Below are 16,350 nucleotides of genomic sequence, written 5' to 3'. Positions count from 1 at the left end.
TCTTGCTTTGGGCATCTTTCAGGACGAGGGGCAATAGGCCATGATAGTTAATTATAGAAATCTGAAAGGGACATGCGTTGGCGTTTTTTCTTTGTTGGATTGATGAGACTTGGTTTGTTGTCCGCGTCCACGATTGAAAAAAAAAAAGAAATGGGCAGGTGTCGATCTTGAGAATCTCACTGAAAGAAAACCGAGTTGGACTCGACATTTGGTCAGTTGGATTTGTCTGATATCCACACACCCTTTGATCTGAGCGTCGATAGCCTCGTGAGGTGATTGAGAATCACTCGAGAGACTACGCCGTTCCAACAAAGAAACATAAAACAATGAAAAGTTTTGGAACCATACGTTCCGTAGAAAATAAATTCAACTAAAGTCCTCGTTTGAAAAGCACAATCCCCGAATCCAGGACACAATCTCAAGTAACTACGCGTCAATATGGCTCCCAAGGCCAGAAGAGGTGCCAAGGGGAAAAGCTTAAGCTGGCGAGTAAGTACTCGGCGACTCGAAGCATGCGGTGGGCCCTAACATGATCCTAGTCAGGTATTCCTACGGGCTGGAACCCCGAGGTAGAAGATTCAACCGACATTGGGTTCCCCAACGCAGAGGTTCAGTGCTACCGCAATGCAACCCTTCAATTGCTGTTGCATGCGCCGGTACTGTGCAACTGGCTCAACTGGTATAAGAATCACCATGCTCCTGTAGGGTATACCTGCAAGCGCGGCGACAAGGGCACAGAATGCAAGGTGTGCCAGTTTCAAGCCCTCTGTGCCACCTACTGGGATGCCGGTGCTGGCAATTGGAAGACTGCACTCAATAAGATCGCCACTTCGGTATATGCAACATGGAGAAAAGATGCCGCAGATGAGCAATCCGACCTTTCGGAGTATCTCGAAGAGATTGTCACCCAGCTCATTGAGGACACAAAGCCAATGTTGTATGTAATTGTCGCGATCACCGTGTTCCCAATGTCCCGACTAACAAGACTCAATCAGCCGATGTGATATCGAAAATGCGCTCAAAGTGGAGATCATCGAGGTGAAGAAGTGCAAAGGCGACAAAAGCTGTGCGCCCAAATTCAGGGCAAGCAAGGAGGTCTTCCTGAGGCTCCAGTGGCCAGCGGAAATTGAAGAGTCAGCCTCGATCGAGGATATGATGGATGAGATGTTTACCAACGAGGACGCACGAGGCAACTGTGATACATGCGGAAATGCCACCATTTGGACAGAAAGATTGGGACATCCCCCCGACCTTCTCCTCGTCCAAGTCAATCGTCTCAACATGGCGGGTGAAAAGATCGCTGATCTGATCAAAGTGCAAGAGAAGATCACTCTTTTAGGCACATATTTTGATGAGCGCGCAGCGACAAAAGATAGACTCAACAAAGACATCAAATATGAGCTCACCAGCGTGGTTTTGCACAAAGGAGCGGAGGCTGGGGGAGGTGGCCATTATACCATTGCCGTCAAGGGTCGTGGAGGTACCTGGAAGCATTTGAACGATGCCGTACTCACAGAACTCGACTTTGGTGATCTCGGAAGCAAAGAAGTCGGCCATGACGCCCATATCTTCAGCTATCGTCGAATTCCTACACATGACGACGCCCCTGGTCCTGAAGAACTCGAGGTAGAGCCCGCGGAGATAGACCTAGAGAGCCAGGTCGCAGTTGCTTCCAACCAGGGTCTCTCTGGTACAACGGGTTCCTCTAATACAACGGAGAACAGAGTAGGACAGTCTACGGAGATCCAAGACTTGATTGCTGCAACCGTGAAGAGTATTGTGCCAGAGATTTATAAGGTAATCAAAGATTCAGAAGCAAAGGAGAAAGCGAAAGAAAAAGCCAAGGAGAAAGAAAAGAGCGCAGAAGAAGCAGATGAATCCAACCCTTTGGACTTCGATAGGGGACGTGGAACACTCCGAATCACCGTATCTGGCGATAAAGAAGGAGATCCAGCCCGATTAGATCTCTTTGTGAAAGGTTTGGTGCATAACAAGATTGAAGAGGACAAGAAGGATGCAGAAAAGGAAAAATTAAAGGCAGTAAAGGCAGCAAAGAAGCCGCCACCCAAAGCCAAGGGTAAGAAGAGAAAAAAGGCTGGGGCTGGAGGCAAAGCCAATGCCAAAGTCCCCAGAACGAGCGACAAGGGTGGAGAAGCAGAGACAGAGGTAGAGGCTGAAGCAGACGCCGGAGCAGGTGATGGAGCTGGTGATGGAGCTGGAGCTGGAGCAGAAGCAGAGTCAGAATCAGTCAATCTATCTGATGGGGAAGAATATATAGAGGCAGAAAAGTAGGAACGAATCGATGTCAAGCGCGAAGCCCGGGAAAACCACTTGGTCAACTCCATCTCTCTGCACTATGCATTCCTCCCACACTCCAGACTTCATCAATCGTCTCATCAGTCAAATAGCCCAATATGATGTCTGCGAGACCGATTCTCCCACTGAGATCGCAAAACAGACTCAAGCATTCCCAAGCCTCTCGCCGGCCCAGCTCGTCACTCTCAAACCACTCATGTTGACACTGCATTGCCTTTTCCCGAACGACATGCTGCCAGCTCTAGACATCCTAGACCGAAAACTCGTGCGTCGGGTGATGCGTGCAGACCGACCAACGCCCGCGAACCAAGGTGGAAGAACCTCACCTCATGGTGGGCCCAAAGCGGCAGAAGCCAACGAGGACCTGTTCATCGTGATCTCAGCCTCAGTACCTCCTCGCCTAGATGCATCGCCCCTAAGCTCCACGCACGATCAGGAAAAGGGCTACGAGGTTCGGCTGCGTGCCTGGAATTGCAGCTGTCCCACATTCACCATCTCGGCATACAGGGACACCCACCAAATCTTAACACCAGCTGCAGAGGACAAACCCGATCCTGAGAGACTCCCGAAGGGCTCTGTTGACTACCCTTTCGGCGGGACGATGGCCCGTGGTACAGCTCGGCTGTCACCTCCTGTGTGCAAACATATCTTAGCCTGTATCCTGAGTGTACGATGCCCAGGGTTGTTTGGGGTCGATCAGGATGGCGGCTGTGTGATTTCCAAAGAGGAACTAGCGGGATGGTGTGCTGGCTGGGGTGGCTGACCTGACTCGGGGATATGCTAAAACATAACAATATGAATCTGATCGAGCAGGACATGCCCTCTGGTCTATACGTGAACCACCGTCGTGTTTGACCTGTGGTATGACAATTGTCTAACAGCGGCACTACGGGAATCATGCCGAGCATACGCTAGTTACATTGGATTACGGAGTCTGAATGCTGTCTCTCAAAGAACGACTATCCAGATGGAGAGCACAGTCGACAGCTATGGTTGAACTGCAGTTGTGCTAGACCCCGAAGCCTTGAAAGTGACTTGCAGCTACACGCCGGGTCTACCTTCACGTCTGCAAGATGGCAAACCAAAGCTGCATGACGGGTAATTGCACTGTTACCACGGAACATGGTAGAAGTTATGTTACCGACTAAGTACTGGCACAAAGATAACCGGATGTGGGCAGTCAAGGTCGTGTCTTTAGCCCTCCACGTAAAATAGAGAGATTGAGTAGTCTGAATGGTCGTATTCAAATGTATCGTTCTAAGAAAACTTAAGATTTGCTTAGTTCTTCTTGCCCTTGTCGGAGCTATCCTGGTCCTCCTTCTGATCGCCAGTTGGCGAACCGGCCTTCTTAACGTCTTTGTCTCCCTTGACCGCATTCTCCTGCTCCCGCTTTGAGTCACTCTCCTCCTGCTGTTGTCGGTTCTGAATCTTGTTCTCAATTAAGTCGTGGAAGGCGGTAATGGCACGGATCAAGCTGCTGATGTAGATGGCCATCAATTGATCGTTGGTCTTGACACTCATTGCGCGAGCTAGCTCGCTATTCTCGATCTGTGGCTCTTGACCGCTGATCTTCTGCGTGGCCGGGGGGTGGACAGGTTGGGAAGGAGATTGAAGACATCCTGGAGGTTGCCCAAGATGGCGTGGTTGACGGGCAGTTCCTTGTCGAGGACTTTCTGGAGGTACTGGCCGATATCGCGTAGTCGCAGATGCAATCCTTGCAGTGACTGCAGCTGCGACGTGATACGAGTGGAAAGTGTGCCCACTGCAACGTCCCTGATGTCTCGGAGGAGGTGCTCTACGCCGATCTCCTCTGCTTCTTCGGCTTCAATTATCGATGGGGTGTGCACGAATGTCCGGGAGGTTGTTGTGCCATCCTGCGAGGGTAAGGGCATCGGTCAGCAATTCGAACACGACATAATCTCTGAATTGACTCAAACTCACATCCTTGATCTCATCCACGGCAAAGTAAGCATCTGTAGGCACGCCAACCTCCTTCGGTTGCACATCAACAATGACCAGCAAAGGGTTGGGAGTGTATTTCTTGAACAGTTCATTGATCTCCAAATCCGAAGCGCGCAGCTTGGGACCAGAGTGGTACCAGCCGACTAGCTTCTCACGAGCGTTGATCTTCTTGAACATATCTCTCATCGACTCAACGAAGTTGTGGTCCAAAAACCATACGGATGGGTCCTTCTCATCTTCCTCGAAGGGCACTAGAAACAGAAACACAGATGTCAGCTCGACTTGTGATGTTGGCTTGATCGAAGCTTGCACTTACCGGCAAAACTGTTTGATACCCGAACATTGTCACCCGAGTTCTCACCAAGCAGCACACCTACAACACGTTTCCGGGTACCCTTGGCTGTCCGTCCATAGTGATCTGCGACAGAGAGAAGGACTAACGGGGCAACCGTCACGGAGCGGTTGACGAGGGATAGTGTTTCCGCCGTCGTGGCAGGCATGGTGAAAGAGACAGGGGGGTTTGATCGAAGGGAATCAGATGCTCTGAGATTGATTCAAGCTCGCAGATCAAAGAAAGACTTGTGGAAAAGCAGATCAACGCGAACTGGGAGAGTGTGGATGGAAAGCGATGATGCGCAGGTGCTGAGAGCTCTCCGGCGCCACAGAGCTGCGCCATGAGGCTGGTGTATTAGTCAGCACCTGCCTCAACCTTGGGAGGTTCCTCAGGAACTGACGAGTTGAGACTAAGAACAAAAAAAGGTCTATGGTTCTATATAGCTGTGGCGATAGAAAACAAGAATATCCACAGTCAATCGCATCTCAACATGTAAATAAAGCAGGTTATGCTTATGGATTGCGACGGATGCCGCGCCCGTGCTCCGAACCTCGGGCTCCTAGTGCGATTCTTCCCTTTCCCCATTTCTCCGGTTTCCCGTCCACTCAAGCCTTTCTCTTCACATCACCTCCTCTCCTCTCTACACTTTTACAATGGCTCCCATCACTGAAGAGGCCGTCTCTGGTCTGAAGGACACCATCCACAAGCTCGAGGCTAAGGTGTCCGAGCTTGAGGGTCGCCTTTCCAATGGCGGCCAGCCCAAGTCTGTCGCCGAGCAGATGCGCATCATCCTGATGGGCCCTCCCGGTGCCGGTACGCGATCCAATCAATTAGATTGAAGGCTGCGGAGTGGTTATTGACAATTTTTACCAGGCAAGGGTACCCAGGCCCCCAACCTTAAGGAAAAGTACTGCGCGTGCCACCTGGTAAGTAGAAGTTTGTCTGAACACAGCATGAGCTCTATCCGCTAATACGCTTCTTGGTTAGGCCACCGGTGACATGCTGCGGTCACAGGTCGCGAAGAAGACCGACCTCGGAAAGGAGGCTAAGAAGATCATGGACCAGGGTGGTCTCGTCAGCGACGAGATCATGGTCAACATGATCAAGAGCGAGCTTGACAACAACACCGAGTGCAAGAACGGGTGCGTACATACTGTGTTTTCCTCTCGGCTTGGTCAGGAATACTAATAGACGGAAAAGTTTCATTTTGGATGGTTTCCCCCGAACCGTCGCTCAGGCTGAGCGTCTCGATGGCATGCTCGCGGACCGCAAGCAGACGCTCCAGCACGCCGTTGAGCTGCAGATTGACGACTCCCTGCTTGTCGCTCGTATCACCGGCCGTCTGGTTCACCCTGCCTCCGGCCGTTCCTACCACAAGATCTTCAACCCGCCCAAGGATGACATGAAGGACGATATCTCCGGCGAGCCGTTGATCCAGCGTTCCGACGACAACGCCGACACCCTGACCAAGCGTCTGGCTACCTACCACGCTCAGACCTCCCCCGTTGTCGACTACTACAAGAAGACCGGCATCTGGCGCGGCATTGACGCCAGCCAGGAGCCTGGCCAGGTCTGGAAGAGCATCCTCGGTGTCTTCCGCCAGTAAACGATTTAGGAGGTTCAATTGCATTTCAAAAGGATATCAGGGGGGTAATTTGTGACAATTTGCCAGTCAAGCTGCCTACCGTTTTTCTTATGTTGGTTTCTTAATTGGTGGCTTTTTGCTGGCTGGCGTTTTCGTCCACATATAGACCTGGATTGATCCCCTTGACCGCCATGTATAGTAGTATGTGTGTACCTTTGAGTACCGAATACACTCAACCGGCATACATTCCAATCTTCTTACTTGTCGTATGTCCGTTTTATATTGAACAAGGTGATGTCTTCTAGCCATAACATAAATTCACTCGTATATATAGGTGTGTCGACTTCTATAGCTGTACAGGGTATTCGGTGGACTCGATCTTCTGGGGATATGTCAAACCACCCTGCTTTCGCACCTCATCCATGACCTCCATAATCACAATGCTCTCTTCCCATGGCAAAGACTCACTCTCCTTCTTGCCATCTCGGAGACAACGAGCAACCTCATCAGCTTCCCAGAACATGCCGTGGCCATTATTAGGGAATGGACACTGGACTTCACGAATCTCGCCGCAACCCTTCTTGGGAACGACACGATAAGACTGAGGGCGGAATGCCGGACCAGCAACCTGGATCTCGCCCTTGGTGCCTTGGATCCGAATTGCAGGACCAGCAGATCCCTTCTCGTCTGGATCCGTGGAAACACGAATGCTAGTCATGGCCACACCATGCGAGTGCTTGGGGTGTCCATCATTGGAAGGAGTGCTGGTGGGGAAGGTCAAGAGCATAGTAGTGGACTCATCAGCACCAGTGAGGTGGTAGGGAGTGATCTGGGCAGAGACGGTAGGCGCCTTCCTCTGGTCTCGAGGCAGCGTGTGGTAGAGAGTCTGGAAAACCCAGGTAAGAGAATAGATGCCCACTAACCAATTCAGTCAATATAAAAGGTTCTGCGAGAAAGTGTATCATCTTGAGAGCTTACAGTCCAAGAGGGCACCACCGGCCAAATCAGGGTTGACCATACGGTGCTTTGTACCCCATTTCTCCTCAACATCATCACCAAAGCTGGTATCCGAAATGACACGAAGCACCTCGCCAATCTCATTCTTCTGAATGAGCTCCCGAATCTGAATACTGAGTGGGAAGTAGCGAGTCCAAACGGCCTCCATCAGGAAGAGGTTCTTCTCGCGGGCGATATCGACCAGAATCTTAGTCTGTGCAGCGTTGACGGTCAACGCCTTTTCGCACAGAACATTCTTGCCGGCCTCCAGTACCAGCCTGACGTTCTGGTAGTGATGAGAGTGGGGGGTTGCGACGTAGATGACATCCACGTTAGGATCGGCCACGAGCGACTCGTAGTCACCGTAGGCGGCGCAGGCGGTGGTGATGCCCATCGCTGTGATGAACTCCTCGGCCTTTGCTTTGGAGGAAGATGAAGCGACAGCAACAACTTGATGGGCTACGTCCGTGACATCACGGCGGGTTGGGTCGTTGAGAAGGTCCTTGGTGAACACTGCCAGCAGTGGTTAGGTGAATTTCTATACATCTCATATGGCATTGAAGTGAGCCTACTCTCAGCGATCCAACCAGTGGCTATGACATGATTAGCTTCATGATCTCATATCTTCATCGTTGTGGTCTACATACCCAGAATACCCCATCGAACAGTGTGTGCCATGATGAATGTAGTTTGCTCGGGAACAGGAATCCGAAGGTGTAAGAAGCAAGAATCTCAAGCCCCAACGTCGTATTTTATATAAAATATTTATAATCAGTGGAGCAATGGGAAGCTCCGCACATGCTCCGAGCGGGGCAGTCCGCGAAGAGCATCATGTCAGACATACAACAAGTTATAGAGTCAAGTATAGGATAGATATCAATTCGCTATCAGGGAGATGTTCCCTATGCAATGCAAAGAACCATGCGAAATATATATGGGTATGTTACAAATAAAAAAAGAAATCAAGCCTGTTCTGTTTTGACACGCGTTTTCTGACCTGGAGACTCAGTTCCCTATGTAGAATTAGTATGGAATGATGCACAAAGAATCTCATGTAAACTTACTTCAGCCTTGCGCTTGCCCAGCACCGATTCTGGCGTACCAGTGCGCGCTTGTGGCGTACCACGCGCCGGAGCAGGGCCATCCTTGGTAACCTCGGCGTAACAACTGGCATGGAAGACACGGGCTCCCACTTTAGTAGCATCTTGCCAGATCCAGTCCTGAACATCTTCAGACCAGGTCGACTCAAACATCTCCTGGCAGATGGGGCATGGAGTGTTGCGTAGTGTGGCATCGTTCGGGGCCCGAATCCAGGGTTTGGGGGGCTCTTGCTTGGTGCCATCTGTGGAATCGACACCTTCCGTAGCTTGAGGATCCAGAGCGCCGCTGTCATCGCCAGCTTCCCGGGATTTGATCCAGTCCTATCAAAGGTGAGATTTCTGTCCCGGTATATCTAGAAGAGCAAATGAACATACCTTTTCATCGACGTACCAGCTACGAGTCTGGGCTCGCCTGGATGCCTCCGTCATGCGCTGGTTAGTCTTGAAATGCCAATCCAGATGGCGTGCCTTCAATTCCTTTCCTTCCTCCGAAGCAAAGAATCGACGACCGCAAGTTCCGCATTTGTTGGACCTAGAGTCGTAGAGAGAGACAATGAGTCCTGGTCGGGGGATTCTCAGAGACACGTTGTTCATGGGAACGCCAGATGAGCCATTGGAAGGAGGTGCTTGAGTCGGAAAAGAAGGAGGCATAGATTGCATGCCATTGGGCATCATGAACGGCAATGAAGGCCCCGGAGCCGGAGTCGAGCCCGAAGGTGGGACTGGAGAGGGCGTAGAGCCACCAGGTAGAAGACCGCGCGCCCGTAGGGCCGCTATAAGAGGGTTCTCGGGTGCTGCTGGTTGTGGAGTGCTGCTTTGTTGGGGAACGGGCATCTGAGGCAGCACAGCGGGAATTTGAGGAGGCGGAGTTGGGTGTTGACGTGAAGCGGTGGCTTTGATCAGCTCGGCAAGAGTTCCAGGGTTCAACAGGTTTTGGAAGGGTTGAGAGACTGGCTGCACGGGTGGAACAGGGAGGGATGGAGGAGCTACTGGTCCATTCGAACCAGCGTTAGAGGGAGATGGGGGTTTGGTGGCGGCAAGCATGGATACTTGGTCGCGGACAAGTTTCAACTGTTCCTGAGTTAGCTGCTGCCTCTGTAGAATACCCTGGAGATCTAGCAGCGCTTTCAGACGTTGTTGACAGGCAGGATTGAATGGGCTATTCGCAAAGTCATTCCTAGCAGACGCAATCAAGCCATCCAAATCGCGGTTGAGGTAATTTAGGTCGGTGTCTCGGTTGTTAACGGGAGGCGTCTGGAGCTTAGGTTAGCTTAAACGTATGATTGGGGCGAATGAGATCTTACCGAGGTATGGCTGCTACCTGGATGCTGAGGGTTTCTAGGAATGTTCTGAGACTGGCCATTGTTCCACCCAGTTGGAGTTGTATTTCCGCGACGACTAAGAAAGTCCGGTTGGCCTCTGGCCTGCTGCTGTTGTAGAGCTGCGGTGCGTGCCTTGATGAGGGCGCTCTCAATGTTGCGCGTGAGCTCAGGAGGGAAAACAGGGCGAGTATCGAGGGACCCTGGAGCTGGTTGCTTCCAGGTATTCAGCATCTCATCCAGCTTCTTCCGAGTCATCGGATCCACTGATGAGTATGCATTGATGAAGATCGAGAACATGTTTCGGCCAAGGAAGAGTGTGTAGGGACTACCAATGTTTTTGACAATGGAATCGACTACATACAGGGCTGGGAGCTTGTGAGGTGGTGGCGTTTGTTTCTACAACATGTTAGAATCATCTCAAGCTACGCGCAAGAGGAGCACCTACTGAGCTAATATGATTCTCCAAGACCCGCGAGATAGCCTGTGCATATTCTGTGTTCTCTTTGGCGATGACGGTCAGGTTGCGGATTTGCGAGGCATCATTTGAAACCAAGTCCTCTAGGGAGCTCTTGTAGTCCTCGGCGATCTCGTCGGATATGAGACCGGACATGACGGGGTATGGAAAATTCGACGGGCGAAGAGGATGTCGAGAGGATATCGGATTCTGCGAGGCGTTCACGTTCACGAGGGACCTGTTGCTTTTGAGTTGTCTTTCTCTCACTTCTGCTGTTTTCTCTCTTCTTTTTTTTCTTCTTTCTTCTTCTCTCAATGGAGATCTCTTCAGATGGTTCTCTGGTAGCTTCTTTTTTTTCCGTTGCAACTATCACTTGCTTTTCTTCTTAGACCTTGTCCTCGTTCCAATGAACAGGTTCTCTTGGACGGTCAACACAAGATGGGAGAAATAGTCGGAACTTGTAAATGCTTTCTAGCTATCTTCGCGAGAACCTGAAACAAAAGGATGACGCTTTCCCTCAGTCCAACCCAGCCCGTGACCTTCCAGAGACCTTGTGTATCTACCGTCCTTCAAGTCAATGATCGCCGGGGAAGAGGGAAGAAATGATTCCGTATTACGTCTCAGGGAATAAACCACCAAGATGCAGAGAATCAAATGGGAGAGCAAAGGTTCAGAGACAGGGATATACGAGAATGCAGCGCTGTAGAGTTAAGGAAAGATGTTGAAGAGGGGCGCGAAAGAAGTGAAGAGAAAGGGATTGCCCAGGTCAGGTGACCGGGGTATGACGCCAGCCGCCATCGCATTCGACTTCAACTCAACTCAACAACTTGATACGAGTTAACGTTACTTCGAATCCCTCACAATGAAGCTCTCTGTTGCTGCAATCCTGCTGGGTGCTTTGCCTATGGTGCTGGCTGCCAAAGTGCTCAAGTCTGTGATCGTGACTTTCCCCAAGGGAACGCCTGACTCGGTCGTTACGCAGGCCAAAGATTCTCTGGTGGCTTCTGTACGCAGTGCACCTCTGCTTTCATGAAGCCGTTGTAGTTATTTACTGACATTTTTAGGGTGGTGTGATCACTCATGAATACCGTAAGTTCCTTTCTGGATCTCCCTGAGTACCACATTGATGCTGATGCTATCTATAGATTTGATCAAGTATGGTCCCCGTTTTTCCTCGCAATTCATACGATCCTTCCAGACCTCGAAATACTTGCACTTTGTACGAAGTACAGTCCTTGATATCTAACCATATATTTAGTGGTTTCGCTGCCGAGGCACCCGTGAACGCTCTCCAGAGCCTTACCACACAAGACACCCGTTACAAGCCGGATATAGAAGAGGATAAGATTGTGAATGCGAACGGAAATTATGTGGGTGATGTTGGAGCCTTTTAAATGTCTTGCGCAAGTACGCTAGGGACGATTTGATGCTGAAGCTGGCCCTGGACATCTAATGAAGATCCACTGGGCTACGGTGTTTTGGTGTTTATGTGGAGTTAAATTTGCCCATCTGGCACATGAATACAGGGGGGTTATTTTTTTGGTATTTAGGTAACATGGACTGATCACAATTGAATGACTTGCATGTAAAAAATACTGGTGCACTTCATAGAGCCTGGGGGGGACTGGAGACGATCATCCCCCGCTAGTCGAGTTCGGTCCTTTGGCCCCCCCCGACGCGCGTGGATCCCAAACTCCCTTGAAACCAAAGACATCTCTTTGCTTTTACAAATGCTGTAGTCTCAGGGACCTTTGATTCTCTGAAACGCGTCACTATCGCCAGCATGGCGTCGGAACACATGGTCACCAAGGTTTTGTTGGAATGGATCAACAGCTTTTCCTTGGGCAAGACACTCCGCGCCACCGATGAATTGACTGATGGAATTATCATATGGGAAATCCTGCAGGACATTGACCCTCAGTTTTTCCTCGAGGAAATCCCAGAGCGTAACCCATCCGACCATTGGGTGGCCAAGTGGCAGAACTTGAAACACATCCACAAGTTGCTACTGAACTACATTCGACACCAGAACGATGACACCCTACCCTCCGGTCTCGATCCTTCGCCCGATCTCGAAGCGATTGCTGAAAAAGCGACCGGTAAGGAGACGAACAAGCTGCTAAAGCTTCTCCTGATCGCGGCTATCAGCTGCCCGAACGCCGGCACATACGTGCAAACCCTCCAGGAACTTAGCACTTCGACACAGGAGGGGCTCAAAGATATAATCGAGGAGGCGCATAATGGTCAACATGAACCGATGGATGCTGCAGATGAACTACGGGAAGACCTAGCCAAACACGACCGCCCCGTCGACCTCGAGCTGCAGTTCGAAGAGCGCGTCGGAAAGGTGCTTGCGGAGAATGATCGCCTGACGCACGAGAAGAAAGAGCTAGAAAAGGCACTGGAGGACCTGCACAACCGCTTGGCGCGTCTTCAGGAGAACAACGATACCCTCCAGAATCGCCTTGCTTCCACCGAGGACCGGCTTGTTACACTGAAATCTGGAAAGGGCGATGTCGGATTCAATGCAAAGGCATTGGAAAGCAAAACTCGCCAACAGGATGACCTCATTGCGTCCCAAGAAGCGAAATTGACAGCCGCGCAAGACGAGCTTGACAGTCTCCGCATGACTGTCGAGTCCTTGCGGGTCAAGAATCAACGCTATCAGAAGCTGCAGGATGACTATGATGAGCTTCGAACTGAAAAGGACCAGCTTGCACGCAAGGCTAACGCAGCCGAGAAATACCGCCAGAAGCTGCAGGCCAGCCAAGATTTCGAGAAAGAGAACCAGACTCTTAAGAATCAGATCAAAGACATTCAGCAACAACTGAAGGAGTCTGACTCACAGCAGCGGTGGTCCTCCGAGCGCGACGTGGAATTGGAAGAATACCGCAAGCTTCTGCCACGCATTGAGCAGGAATGCAACGAGATCCAGAACCTAAAGAAACAGCTTGAGTTCAACAATCATGCCTTGACAGAGCGACTAGAAAGTGCAGACGAACAGCATGAAAGAGATGATGCCTTGATCAGCGAATTGCGCGAGCGCCTCGGAGAAATGGACGGTATGCCAGGCAGTTCGTCCCCGGGCTCTGAGACACCGAAGATGCAAGGAACATTGCACAAGGATTTTGAAGCCATCGGGGTCAAAGAGTCTCAGCTGTATGTATACTTTTTTTTTCTGACTTCTTGTCTAATGCTTACTGTTTTACAGCAAATCTGAGAACGATGACCTGAAGCGAGAAATGGATTCCCTCAAGGCACCTTCGACAGCTGTAAGTCATCTATAGACTTACTAAACTGAATTGAGACTAACTGTTATCAGCCGGAATCCCACGCAGAAGGTTTCTCTGAAGGTTTTGCTGCGTCTGTACAGCTGGCACGCGTCAACTCTACACAAAGGTATGAACATTAGCGATTTTGGTCGGTGTTCTCTAACCCATTTTATAGTGACGAGTACTGGAAACTCTATGAGAACTATACTGGGGTGCTCCAAAAAATTGCAGAGGTCCAAGATACTCTGGAAACTGCCAAGAAGGATCTTTCAGATACACAAGCCGAACGTAAGTCATCCATTGCTTCATATCCCGCATCACCCTTTGCTTACAATCTCAAGTTGGCCTCGTCAATGAAGAGCAGGTTGACATGCTTCGCGGCCTCGAAGAGCACAACTCAGCTGAATTGACGAAAATTCGAGGTGATTGGGAAAGTCTCACCCATAATGTCCATCACCTGGAGGCTGAAGTTGATGCCAGCCAGACTCTTGTGCGCGAAGTTTGCGCAGAGCGAGAGGAGCTGCGCAAGATGCTCGACAACAAGCAAAGCGAAATCAGCTCTGAGGACCAGGAAGTGATGAAGGAGATGCAGATGCTGCTGGGCGAGTTTGAAACTCACAATGAAGGCGGCGAAGTACCTCAGAAATCGAGCTTCGACCTGTTGAAACAGTGCGCCGGGGTTCTAGAGAAAAATGTTGAGCGACTTGCTCAACGTGCCGAGGTCAGTCTTTGGTCATTATCACCTTTTGAAGCTCCTGGCATGCTAACCTGCACTTATGTGTAAAGTATATACAGCAGCAAAACGAGCTCGTCAAGTCACTTCGTGAGCGTATGAAGAACTACGAAGAAAATCTGGACAGTGGCATTCCCAAAGAAAGAGAGGTAAATCACAGATCAATCACTCTTCCCCCGCCAGACTATAGCGGTATACTAATGATCTCCATCAGCTTGAACTCCAGAAGACTATTGATAGCCAAGCTCGAGAACTGAGCCTCGTGGGCTCAGCTTGGTATCACCTCCAGAGCCGGTGGCAGAACAACAACATGACGGTATCACGATATCGACATGGAGCTGGCACAGGAGATTCCAAGGGATGGCTAGCAAAGCAACGAAGTGCTGTTGCCGGTCAATAGAATGTCATATCAACCCGGTAGATATATTGTTACATCTGCATTTTGCGCCTTGCTCATTGTTACATTGGGGTTTCTGTTCATATCCCCACCATACATACCTTCTTCTTGTGGTTATTTGCGCATGGGCAATAGAATCCATGTTATTTGAATAAGGAATAGAATTTGTTATACCTTTTTTTTATAGAACAATATTATCTTTGCACAAATGTAGTGTACAGTTTGTCCATGATGTAAGAAGTAGAGTGAGTTCGTCGCATTTCGGAAATATGAGCTAGGTAAACCCCCGTGGGAAAATAAACATGTCTATGAGAAATACAAAAACGGCCTGGGGAATTTGTCCTAGTCCGTAAAGAAGAGAGAAAAGGGAGGGGGGATCTTGCAACAATTATGGGCAACAATTATGAACCAGAGGTCTCTATACAACCTGACCGAAAGCGGGAATCAAAGTCTGAGCCAGCCAGAAGCTGAAGACCAACTTGGGACCAGTCATCAGCAGCTTGGGGGTCAAGCCCTTGAAGAAACTGGTGGGACCCTCGTGCTTGAGCATCTTAGAGATAATCTTGAAGCCAGACTCGGGGTTCTCGAAGTTGCGGTTCTGGATACGGGTCTTGATCACGTCCAAGGGAGCGGAGACGATGAGAGACGCGCTGGCACCGCAGACGGAGGCGACAAAGTTCTGTCCCCAGCTGGCGGCGTTGTAATCGGACAGGTTGTAGATGTACTCCTTGGCGAAGGCAGAACCACCGAAGAGAGCGAAAGAGCCAGGGGCGTTACGGGCGGCAGTCCAGCCAGCGCCGCGGTAGAGACCCATACCCTCATCGGAGATAATCTTGAAAAGGCCACGGCCGCGGAAGGCCTCGGGGTTGGTCTGACGCTTAATCTTGAGGACATCGAGAGGAAGGAGAACGATTTCTCCAATACCGATCAAACTGGTGGGATAATTTAGTAACAAAGCATATGGCCCTTATGATAATACAATATCTTACCTTCCAGCAGTGGCGTGCATGATAGCCTTGCCAGTACCCTTTCCAAAGGCCTTATCGAAGTCGGCACCGTGGTGCTGGGCGAGGTAGTCGCGAGCGAAAGGCTGACCACCGTACTTATAGATACGCTGAAGGACCTAAAGATTCAAACTCTTGTAAGCTGTATATCCCACCATATTGAATTCAAAAGAGTCACGAACCTTGTAACCGGCGGCGTAACCCAGACCGGGGAACATGGAGGTGAACTTGCGACCGAGGGAGGCATCGGCGTACTCCTTGAAGACAACCTTCTTGAAACCAGCAGCGTTGGTAATCTATGAAGATCCCAGTCAGCGACAGATACATCCAAATTGTTCATATATGATCCCAATCTCACCCGAGTCTGGTTGCTCATCAATCGCTTAGCGGTGGTGTCAACCTATGGATGGAGTCAGTGTCAGGTCGCAATGGCTCTAGAAACCAGGGTAAATCGCTCGTACGGGGTGGAAGATCATCAACTCGGCGATACCAGCAGATCCTAGAGAAGTCACAGGTTAGCAATAGACTGAGGATTGTGTTTCACGTTGACATACCGGAACCAAGGAGACGAGCAGTGGCAGACTCCTTCTTGACATCCTTGGAGGCGGTGCCAGCACCGGTGGCAATAGCAGGAGACATATTTTCTATTTTTTTAGAACGAAAAAGATCAAAAAGAAAGGGAATAACAACACCGGTGATGGAGTCAGGAACATATGCTCGGAGTTAAATTTTAATCGAACGGATTGGCGCTAGTCCCCTTCGGGGGCCGCCATCGGAGTCTTATACATCGTACGTTATCGTGGGCTCTTTTCACCTCGTACTCTCTATTATAGTCTGAGATGTTTGTGATTTTCTTCACTGGTCATTTAAAGGGA

The 16,350-nt window shown here is 50.2% G+C and overlaps 9 protein-coding genes across 9 annotated transcripts; 5 read left to right on the top strand and 4 right to left on the bottom strand.

Annotated features, from left to right (window-relative positions):
* Positions 1 to 438: 438 nt before the first annotated feature.
* On the top strand, positions 439 to 2,292 carry N7511_000952 (ubiquitin carboxyl-terminal hydrolase; the record flags this gene model as incomplete). Its single annotated transcript, XM_057123377.1, has 3 exons — positions 439 to 489; positions 540 to 937; positions 996 to 2,292. 3 exons carry the CDS (start codon positions 439 to 441, stop codon positions 2,290 to 2,292), a joined length of 1,746 nt encoding a protein of 581 aa, XP_056989110.1.
* A 64-nt stretch (positions 2,293 to 2,356) lies between these two features.
* On the top strand, positions 2,357 to 3,079 carry N7511_000951 (uncharacterized protein; the record flags this gene model as incomplete). The annotated part of the gene is made up of 1 exon (XM_057123376.1): positions 2,357 to 3,079. One exon carries the CDS (start codon positions 2,357 to 2,359, stop codon positions 3,077 to 3,079), a length of 723 nt encoding a protein of 240 aa, XP_056989109.1.
* Positions 3,080 to 3,594: 515 nt separating this feature from the next.
* On the bottom strand, positions 3,595 to 4,778 carry rpn8 (proteasome regulatory particle lid subunit RPN8; the record flags this gene model as incomplete). Its single annotated transcript, XM_057123375.1, has 4 exons — positions 3,595 to 3,853; positions 3,910 to 4,190; positions 4,258 to 4,529; positions 4,595 to 4,778. 4 exons carry the CDS (start codon positions 4,776 to 4,778, stop codon positions 3,595 to 3,597), a joined length of 996 nt encoding a protein of 331 aa, XP_056989108.1.
* A 487-nt stretch (positions 4,779 to 5,265) lies between these two features.
* adk1 (adenylate kinase ADK1) lies at positions 5,266 to 6,218 on the top strand (the record flags this gene model as incomplete). Its single annotated transcript, XM_057123374.1, has 4 exons — positions 5,266 to 5,425; positions 5,486 to 5,538; positions 5,600 to 5,754; positions 5,813 to 6,218. The coding sequence occupies 4 exons, from the start codon at positions 5,266 to 5,268 to the stop codon at positions 6,216 to 6,218; spliced, it is 774 nt and encodes a 257-aa protein (XP_056989107.1).
* A 325-nt stretch (positions 6,219 to 6,543) lies between these two features.
* N7511_000948 (Gfo/Idh/MocA family protein) lies at positions 6,544 to 7,871 on the bottom strand (the record flags this gene model as incomplete). Its single annotated transcript, XM_057123373.1, has 4 exons — positions 6,544 to 7,115; positions 7,176 to 7,706; positions 7,766 to 7,786; positions 7,841 to 7,871. The coding sequence occupies 4 exons, from the start codon at positions 7,869 to 7,871 to the stop codon at positions 6,544 to 6,546; spliced, it is 1,155 nt and encodes a 384-aa protein (XP_056989106.1).
* A 284-nt stretch (positions 7,872 to 8,155) lies between these two features.
* N7511_000947 (putative mRNA cleavage factor complex component Pcf11) lies at positions 8,156 to 10,225 on the bottom strand (the record flags this gene model as incomplete). Its single annotated transcript, XM_057123372.1, has 5 exons — positions 8,156 to 8,206; positions 8,258 to 8,614; positions 8,669 to 9,547; positions 9,598 to 10,011; positions 10,061 to 10,225. The coding sequence occupies 5 exons, from the start codon at positions 10,223 to 10,225 to the stop codon at positions 8,156 to 8,158; spliced, it is 1,866 nt and encodes a 621-aa protein (XP_056989105.1).
* A 706-nt stretch (positions 10,226 to 10,931) lies between these two features.
* On the top strand, positions 10,932 to 11,463 carry N7511_000946 (uncharacterized protein; the record flags this gene model as incomplete). Its single annotated transcript, XM_057123371.1, has 4 exons — positions 10,932 to 11,075; positions 11,134 to 11,158; positions 11,215 to 11,224; positions 11,328 to 11,463. The coding sequence occupies 4 exons, from the start codon at positions 10,932 to 10,934 to the stop codon at positions 11,461 to 11,463; spliced, it is 315 nt and encodes a 104-aa protein (XP_056989104.1).
* A 389-nt stretch (positions 11,464 to 11,852) lies between these two features.
* N7511_000945 (putative microtubule binding protein HOOK3) lies at positions 11,853 to 14,474 on the top strand (the record flags this gene model as incomplete). Its single annotated transcript, XM_057123370.1, has 7 exons — positions 11,853 to 13,228; positions 13,281 to 13,341; positions 13,392 to 13,468; positions 13,517 to 13,629; positions 13,683 to 14,062; positions 14,128 to 14,223; positions 14,289 to 14,474. 7 exons carry the CDS (start codon positions 11,853 to 11,855, stop codon positions 14,472 to 14,474), a joined length of 2,289 nt encoding a protein of 762 aa, XP_056989103.1.
* A 415-nt stretch (positions 14,475 to 14,889) lies between these two features.
* On the bottom strand, positions 14,890 to 16,114 carry N7511_000944 (putative mitochondrial GTP/GDP transporter Ggc1; the record flags this gene model as incomplete). The annotated part of the gene is made up of 6 exons (XM_057123369.1): positions 14,890 to 15,403; positions 15,461 to 15,594; positions 15,658 to 15,771; positions 15,834 to 15,875; positions 15,937 to 15,974; positions 16,030 to 16,114. 6 exons carry the CDS (start codon positions 16,112 to 16,114, stop codon positions 14,890 to 14,892), a joined length of 927 nt encoding a protein of 308 aa, XP_056989102.1.
* Between the last annotated feature and the right edge of the window lie 236 nt (positions 16,115 to 16,350).

This window comes from Penicillium nucicola (genome assembly GCF_028828085.1).
Source record: "Penicillium nucicola strain IBT 29836 chromosome Unknown utg000001l, whole genome shotgun sequence".
NCBI lineage: Eukaryota > Fungi > Ascomycota > Eurotiomycetes > Eurotiales > Aspergillaceae > Penicillium > Penicillium nucicola.
This window is presented reverse-complemented; position numbering and strand designations above follow the sequence as displayed.